General features: G+C 35.9%; 1 protein-coding gene across 1 annotated transcript; it reads right to left on the reverse strand.

Annotated features, from left to right (window-relative positions):
* Nucleotides 1–7,622: 7,622 nt before the first annotated feature.
* LOC107805966 (uncharacterized) lies at nt 7,623–9,253 on the reverse strand. Its single transcript, XM_016630084.2, has 3 exons — nt 8,514–9,253; nt 8,351–8,416; nt 7,623–8,028 (listed from the first exon to the last, which is right to left on the reverse strand). Exons 1-3 carry the CDS (start codon nt 9,069–9,071, stop codon nt 8,023–8,025), a joined length of 630 nt encoding a protein of 209 aa, XP_016485570.1. The 5' UTR covers nt 9,072–9,253; the 3' UTR covers nt 7,623–8,022.
* Nucleotides 9,254–9,463: the final 210 nt, after the last annotated feature.

Here is a 9,463-nt window from a genome sequence, read left to right on the forward strand (position 1 = left end):
GTTTGGGATGTTTTCCTGTTTGCTCATATTTTCAGTATTTTTATTTCCTTTTATGCTTTGTGGAAGAATCATATTACCTATCAATGAAATCAATAAAATCTGTTGGTTTTTTATCTAATGGTTTGTTTATATTTCTTTGATGGTTGAAATTCTTAGCTTGATCAATGATGATTAATCCATGATTGCATTTGGGATAGCCTCAGTGGCCATGAGTAAGTTTTAAAATCTGGGTATTGCACATTTTTATGTAACTTTTCGATGATGCCAAAAGGGAAAAAAGGTTGTGCTTTGAACAACTGACGTTTAGCTTTGAACAGTGATGTTATAACCTAATGAACCTGGTCCTTGATGATAAGTGATAAAAAGAAAAAAATATTTCTAACATTGTGTTGATATTGAGCTAAGTTGAAACAGGGACTAAGCTTACGAAAAGCACTGAGTTTGCCATCATCAAAAAGGAAAAATTTGTTGGCCCAAGTGAAGGTTAGTTTTGAAGATTGACAAAGGAGGCTCAGGTGTTACATCCCGTACTTTAATATTAGGATGTGTCGTAGTAATCCATATGAGCTTGAAGGGACTAAGACAATTCATGAGGTTATAGAGGATTTGCGACTATGTTATTGTAAGATCCCATAAATTTAATAACATTGATACCGATATATATGTTTGATATGGTATTTATTTTGAGTGGAACATTTTTGTAAAAACAAATAATTAAAAAATATGATTTTATATAGTTATTAATATTACTACTTTCGAATATGCTTTAAATTATACACATAATATGAGAATGTTTATGAGATTTTCTTTATTGTAAAGATAGAAATTATTTTCTCATAAGAAAAGAAGGTTATATTTTTACCATTTTAAGAATTAAGCGTACGAAAATTTGTACTCTTTATATGAGATTAGTAAAATTAGAAGTTGAGAAAATATATATTTTTACATGGATTTTTTTAATGAAATAATAGTGTATGTCTTGATTTTATATGGTACCACATGACCATGATAGTAAGATATATAAAGTGTGTTAAAAGTGAGTAGTATTTTAAGTAATTTGAGATAATTCTTAATTATGTGGATAATTAATTAATTGTGGGATAATTATTGATATTAAATATGATTAAGTGGATAAAGATTTTTTTATAACACATATGGTGTCTTGATTACACGTGAAATATGTTTTAGAGATAAAGAAGGAAGAAATTTTGGAATATGCTAATAACTGTTAGAAACTCATTTTTATTTATCTACTACACTTCATCTTTGCTCAACTGTTTGAAACGTTGCTTTTTTTTGGTGTATTTGGTGGTAACTTGTTACAAAACTCGAAATGTGTAGTACATAGATTTTGATCTTTGTGAGAAGATGAACAACACTGAAAATTGAGAAATGAAAGTCTTTTCGTTATATAATTGTACTCGAAGAGATAGTCAAACACTCAAACACTTAATATTTGGCTAGCTGAAGTGTTATTGCCTATCATTCCATCATCCATTTCTGGTAAATAGTAAATTTGCTGCTTCCCACCTTGTATATTCCCCAATCTATCAAGAATATCATGCGAATTTTTTTCTTACTCCGATCTTGCCGTCACATAATTAGTCGCAATTGAAGCGTGTTAGAGGGATTGTCAAGAGAATCAGCTCAGGTATGTTAAAGTTATCCCTTCTTTCTTTTGGCATGATCCAAGTAATGATACATAAACGTAATGTTATTCCATAAGTGTTCCTACTCTTAGCAGTTAAGGATGACTATGTTATTCATTCCTGTAAAGTGATATTCAAGCATGTCTAAGTCTGTTCTTAAGTCTCTATTGAGGTATATGACAAAGATGTTAACGTTTATAATATAGTAATATATGCATCTTCATGCATATGCATTTACCACCGAGCTACGACCGGTTGGACAGACATGCATTTACCACCGGGCTAAGGCTGGTCGGGCAGTTACCACCGGTTGGGCAGTTATGTATCATTATTTACCACCGGTTAGGCAGTCATGAGCTACGGCCGGTCGGGCAGTCATACATTTACCACCGTGCGATGGTCGGTAGGGTAATTACCACTGATCAGTTGGGCAGTCATGCATCATATGATATGGATAATAGAAATAGTCTCAAAGAGAAGTATTATATATATGTAAGTATAATAAGTATGCATATATGGTGACACTTCAGAGGTTCAGGTTGATTATTATATGTCTTTAATTAAAGTTGACTTATTGTTATGTTTCAGTTCTGCCTTACATACTCAGTACATTATTCGTATTGACGTCCTTTTGTTGGGGACGTTGTATTTATGCCTGCAAGTATAGATAATCAATTTGACGAGCCTTTATAGTAGACGAGATTGACATTCAGCGAAGGATCGGTAAGACTCCACCTCATTCGGAGTGCAGCCGAGTCTTTGAGTCATCGTGTCAGAATTTTCTACAGACTTATGGGTAGGTCGGTACCCTGTCCCATTTGATGTCAAATAATCTTAGAGACTTTGTAGACGGAGGTTTATTTTGTACAGTATGTCAGAGGCCTTGACGGCCCATATGTATTCATGTTTTAAGAACAATAGTTCATTGATATAGTATTTGTCCACTTATAGTTATACATTACAAGTTGTGGTCATGTTGGCCCATGATAGTTGCAGAAGAAAAAAAAGAGTTACAGAGTGGTTTGCTCGGGCCAGTGCGGCATCGAGTGCCAGCCATGCCTCCCCAGGTTTGGGGCGTGACATCAGGCATGAACCAGATCAATCCCTTGTGGTGCATAGAAACGGGTAGATTCGAGCATGTGGGATGCACGTGGATAAGATAAGCTTAAATTCGTGTATTTAGTATCGCCTGATCGAAAATGTTGCATAATTGATAAGGAGAATGACTCCTTACTCAAAGAGAACACTATCCAAGATAGGGAATGACTTAGAAGTTGAGATCAACTAGAACTCTTCCACCAAGGAAGAGTAGCATTAGAACTCTAGTCATTTCTTAATCTACTAACTCTATATATTGAAGGATGTTCTCACTTTACAGGTAATACACAAATGCAGAAGTTAAACGTGAATTGAGAGCAAAATAGCAAGGCTTTTTGCAAGCAGCTCGTGTGTCAATTGTAGTAGGTATTTCATATTTGCAAGCTGAATCTACATGAACCAGATAGAAGAACCAGTTCCAAGTGTCTTTCTTTTACTCTAGTTCAATTGTAGTAGGTATTTCATATTGTACCTTTCAGCTTTATCTAGAGGCAATTGTAATAGGTACTCAGAGTATTCAAGTTAGAGTTAACTTGAAGTTGTCGCAACAGTTAGAGGTTAGTTGCTACAACGGGATTAGAGTTAATCCTAGGTTTACAAAAGTGTTTTGTAAATGCAGTTTTTGGCTCAGTGATTTAGTGAAGAGTTTGGGAAAATCCTACTGGAAAATAGGTCGTAGTTTTTCACCTTTTAAGCCTAGTGTTTTCCACGTAAAATACTTGTGTTCTTTACTTTCCGCATTTACTATTTCTAGAATAGTAGGTTAAGGAACACTTAGAAAAACCATGTCCTTCCGTAATTAGTTTAAGCTAAAAATTGGACACCACACAAATCTCCTCCTCTTGTGTGGTATTGAAGTTAAAACATCACTTTGGTAAGTTTAACGCGACAAGTATCAATCAAAGACGCGCTCATAAATTATCCGTGCTATTTGTACATCATGCTCCTTTACAATTTTGAATTTAAGAAAGTAATCTTTTTAGATCTTTTATGTGTAAAAATTAATCTCCTATATGTAAAAAAAAAAAAAAAGAGGTAGGGTCATAAAACTAAAAATAAGTTTGTAAAGAGCCAAAAAACAGTTGACCCACAACGATCCTAGAAGCAAAACAAAGATCAAAACCTTTTCTAATCCAAGTGCTAAATAACCAAAATTATTATTGAAACAACCTTTCTACCCCCTCGGGTAGAGGTAATGTCGGCGTACACATTACCCTCTCCAGACCCCACTTATGGGATTTTACTGATTTTTTGTTGTTGTTGTATATAAACGGATTTTGCTTTTTTTTTTAGAACCCGAGAAAACCCGCAGTCGCTACAGTCTCTGCTATAGCCTCTGCCCTTCGGGTGAGCACTCAGTGCGCACTAGGTAAATCCCCCACTGTGCAATAGCCTGCAAACCACATAGGGGAAGTAAACTACACAAGGCACTCTATGCGACAGGCTCAGACCCAAAAGGCATTGAGGGGGGATCGATCCCAAGTCATCACTATGCATAACCCCCCAAACCAACTGGACCGTCCCGAAGGACTACGGATTTTGGGTTTGTTGTTGTTATTATATTATATAAACAAAAAGGTTAGAACATTGTAATTCGTAATTCAGTTCATTCGACTTTCTATTTTTAAATTATAACACTCAGCTCGATCTCTCTATTCTTTTCATTGTGTTTAGTTAAACCGGAGTTCCAAACCTTTTGAAGCAAAAGGAGTACCTAACCTTGCATAAACAAAGTGGGCAAATAATGTATTATTTGGCTACAGTTTCATTTAAGAGATCGTTCATGCATAATATTTTGAGACACGAAAAGAGAAACGATCGCAAGACGTTTGAAGCATGAGAAAAAAAGGTCAATGTATTAATCAATCAACTACTACATCTTAATCCCAAAGAAATTCAACTATACTAATGTTCTGTAGCAATTCCTCTTTAATCCCAATCAATACAGTGAGGGTCCTGAATTTAGAAAATCCATGATGTCATAGTTTACACTAGGGGTGTCAAAATGATTAAAAGAAAACAATTAACTATCAATATTATCCATTAAAAATGAGTTGGATAATAAACTTTTTAAAGACAGGTCAAATATGGATAAGAAACACATTATCCATTTAAAAAATAGATAACCAATGGGTCTAACTTTTACATATGTAAAGTATCAAATTGGAGGTTCCTCAAGTTAGGGAAACTAAGAATTCTCCCCAAAGTGATCATATGCAAGAAGTCATGGATAATATAGATACTCATATTATCCGCCGGTTAACCCATTTTTTTATATCCGTATTAAATATGGGTCGGGTCGGCTAATTTATCTAGTTTTCGACCCGAACCATATCCGACCTGACCCGCCAGTTTGTCACTCCTAGTCTACTACCCGAGCATCAACCTATCGCAATTTTTCATGAAAATATATTCAATAGTGTGAAAAATAAAAGAAAATCAATGAAGTAGGCGCCAGCACTGTATGCAGATGAAGATTTTGCCCTTGCAATTACATGACTTAGGTCCAGCTAATTACATCGTTTCCAAGCATACTTCAACACGCTGCATACAATGTTAGTTTTAAACTAGAGAAGAGAATGTCTGAGCTGTCTAATAGACATATATACATGGAGGGGAGGGTGGGCATTTTAAGCTATTTTCTTTCTTTACTCCATTTACTTTTTTTGAGATGGAACTTTGACGCGCTACCAGAGTTACCGTCGTGATAAAAAAAGTCACATGCATAGCAAAGCTTAATGCATTGGATTGCCTTTTCTAGTAGGAAATCTCATCTGTAATCCAGACCTTGCGCAAACAAACGTAAGCCTTTCATACATCAACCGACAAGAAAATAAATAGGTTCCCTAACTAAAACTGTCATCCATCACTTGTTGGAAAGATGAGCGTATGCCTTAACTAACTCTTAATTCACCAGAAATCAATAAAACAGCCTCAAGCTATAGATGGAAAAACAAAACAACAACAACAACAACAAACCCAGTGTATTTCTCATAAATGGAGTCTGACAGGGTAATGTGTATGCAAACCTTACCCCTACCTAATAAAGATAGAGAGGCTAATAAAGATAGAGAGACTGTTTCCGAGGGTTTATCTGAAACACCATAACTAGTAAAAGGAGTCTCATTTATAGAGGGAATGAATGTCACAGGAGACACAAAAACAGCTGGAAACTACATACAAGGTGTCAGAACACCCATTTAAGAGTAAGCGGAGTATCAAGAGTAAGTATATATTCCTGTGGGATCATACATTCCTTTGTCCTTTTATAGGGGAAAACAAAATATATATATAAGCATACCAGTCCAAGAGGTGTAACTAAATATTGATTATAAATGAAAAGTATAAACAGCCTCAAAATTTCCAAGTTTCCAAAAAGGTTCAAAACTTCAATTTCTGACCCTCTGTACCCAGCAGCCTAGTTAAAAATTATGTATTCTGACGGGAAGGCTGAGGCGATGGTACAGGGATATGCAGAAGATGCTACTATATTTGTGCATCAAGCAGATTGAACTGGCTCCAGTAGCTCTTTTCTCAACCAAGATTTTTTATGTATATGTTTCTAAGAAATGCAGTGATGGTCCGGTGAAGTACAGTGATCGTAAAAGGATCATTTGTTATTATGAGAAAGAATCTAAGCCCATGCACCATATTTAATAAGTGAGACTGCAAAGACAAAAGAAAGCTGATTGGGGAAAGCAGAATTGCTGATCCTACAGAAGCTGTTGTGTGATCCTTCATTGTTTGCTTCATCCTACTTTTCTTTACACCAAATTGGAAGATTTTTGCTTTCTAAATAAAAGTTAAATCTCTTACCTGCAGGAAAAGGTTGGGCGAATCTGCCGATTAGGAAATGCTCTTATGATCTCCAAGAGGAGGAGATTACTCGCCAGAGCTAGTAACAGAATAAGTAGATGATCTTCTTCACATCTTCCTTTTCTGGTCTTGCCAGTTCTAACAGACTCAAGTATGTCCTATAGCCAAAACTGGTATACTTGGACACATTCTAATATTCAAGTTTGACTGACATATTTTACCCAATATAACAATACATGCTAAGTTGGAAAAAAGAAATCCAATCCTTCCCGAGTCACATAAACATGATGCACTTAATTTCAATGACCAAAAGGAGATAGGAGTTTACTAATCCTGCTAGATCATACGGAAATAATCTCCCAATTGAAACCAATACACACTGTACATTTTCAGCACTAATACGGAAGACTGTCTGAAAGTAGAGTTTAGTACACTGCACCAATATTGTCCAGATATCAAAATGCATTAAAACTTTGAAAATTATATGGCAGATTTCGCTGCACACTGTAGAGAACACAGCTTGAGAGTATAAACGACATTCGACCAAATCTTGCACTTTGAAAATCTATAAACAAACTTTCTAATTTCATGATCCCTATGAATTCTGTACGTTTGTATCATATGATTGCCACAGAAATTCGTTACGAGAGCAAAACTAGTTTGTACATCACTCTTTGGAGGACAAGAAACATCTCAAGGCAACATTAATTTACATGCTATTTTCCGATAAAACTTAATACTCGGTTTTCTTTTGCAATATCCAAAGAAAATAACTCCCCTAGCATAATTCAGTTACTGACTCGAAAGTTATCCTCAAGTCTTAACCATGACTCATGCAAAATCAAGAAGTATGTTTAGAAAGCACATAGATTGTTCACCCTTTGTCATGTGTAGCTCCAGACAAACTGGAGATCTCCTCCCCAATATAGGAAAGCAAGCAGCATCTCCATTGACATTCGCGAAACAGAATCAGTTTGCGAATGTCCCCTGCCCCCAAACAGAGTCTGGAAGACTGTCAAGCCACATTATGACGGAAAATCAAATAACAATAGAAAGTAACAAATTCTGTCCATCCATATCTCAAATTCTATTCTTTACATACATTAGGTTACACCATTGCAACCAAAATCTTTCAAAATATACCCATATAGTTTTAACTGAAATAAACTAGACGAACACTAGATACAATCCCAAGATGCTATCCTATTGCTTCTACATAATTCAATACATTATACCTCCAAAATTGAGGCATAAATGCAGCAATGCTCAAGCTCTAAGCTTTTCCCCCTTGGTTCCTCAATCCTTGCAAAATCTCCAATCCATAATATTAAGCCCTTAAAACACTATAAAATAAATCCAAACATAATAGAGAACCATCAAAAGCACAAATACTCAACATGAGAAAGGCCAGACCTTTTGCCATAGAAGGAAAAGTTTGGATACACCAGCTATGCCATATCTACTTCTGCAACAAACATGCAATTCTCAATTCTATCTTAACATCATATAAAGCATCACATTTGCCAAAAATAATACTCCCTCCGTCCCAATTTATGTGGCGGATGTTTGATTGGGCTCAGAGTTTGAAAAAGAGAGACTTTTGAAAATTGTGATCTAAAACAAGTCATCTACATTTGTGGTTAAAACTCATCTCATTACGGATAAAATAGAAAGTTTAACATTAAATTACTTCTAAACAAGGAAGCATGACATTTTTTGGGACAGACTAAAAAAGAAAGTATGCCAAGTAAAAAAACACAGACATAGAGAGAGAGCTGAGCCTATACCGTAGTATCATTAACTCTGAACGAATCAGCCGTGAGACCTACTAAATACATTCCAGGGAAAACATTCTGCAAAAAAACAAGCACACGAAGCAGACCATAAGAACAAAAAAAAGAAAGCAAAAGCATTAAAAAAACAACAAAAAGATGCTAGCTTTTTTCATACATCGAGTTGTTTTTGAATTGTCTTGGATCGTCTCTTGGGTCTCCTAGCGGGTCTTGACCCAGTCATAGAATAGACATCTTCCTCAATCTCTTCCCTTGACAACGAGATCCATAACTTTTTCTTTTTCTCTTTCTTACCCGACCCGAATCCATGCCCATTATCCACGTTATTATCTCTCACCCTCTGCGACCTTATATGATTACTGCTTTCAACTTCCATTTCAACGTTCTTCTTTAACGGCGCCGTTTCAGCCTCTAACCCCACCTTCATTACACTCTTTCTTGGCCTTAAATTCCACAACACTTTTTCCTCTTTTAGCCCTTCTTCTTCTTCTACATGTTTTTCTTGTCTTTGTTCTTCTACTGGGAGCTTGTCGGAGTCAGAACCACCGTTCAAGTCGGCGGGTTGGAGTGGGCTGAGGTGGTTATCGGCTGTAGACGAAGGAGACTCGCGGCGGCGGAAGCGGTGGTTGGTGTTAGTGTGACTTTTTTGGCCCCATTTCAACTGGGGTAAAGAGAAATAATGCAGTGGCTGTGACTTGACCGGTGCCGTTGCCATTACAGAACAGAGGACTGAAAAGAAAAATACTTCGGCCAAAAATGGTGCTATATGTGCAAGAATTATGGGTTCAAAGGAGAGAAATGAGGACGGCGCCGGTGGAAACAAAGAGAGAAACGAGAGGAGGTTTTTTTTTTGGTAGGAGAATGGTTTGGCTTGTGGGGGTGAGGAATAGAACAAGGGATATTAATATGATATATATATATATATATATATATATATATATATATATATATATATATATACTATTTACGTATAAAATGTGCATAAAATGACACGTAGGTGGGAGTACTATTTAAGTTTTAAGATCATGCTATTGGCACTCCCTTTAGAGCTTCTCGCACTCTATCAAAAAGAGTGATATTTTTTTCTTTTTCTAATGTAATTAAGTA

Source organism: Nicotiana tabacum, chromosome 1, assembly GCF_000715075.1.
Source record: "Nicotiana tabacum cultivar K326 chromosome 1, ASM71507v2, whole genome shotgun sequence".
In the NCBI taxonomy this organism is placed as follows: Eukaryota; Viridiplantae; Streptophyta; class Magnoliopsida; order Solanales; family Solanaceae; genus Nicotiana; species Nicotiana tabacum.

Excerpts from the sequence above, each read along its gene's own strand:
- LOC107805966 (XM_016630084.2), bottom strand. The coding sequence starts at position 9,071 with ATGGCAACGGCACCGGTCAAGTCACAGCCACTGCATTATTTCTCTTTA. Across the intron at positions 8,417-8,513 it reads CAATTCAAAAACAACTCGAT|AATGTTTTCCCTGGAATGTA; the intron begins GTATGAAAAAAG and ends GTTTTTTTGCAG.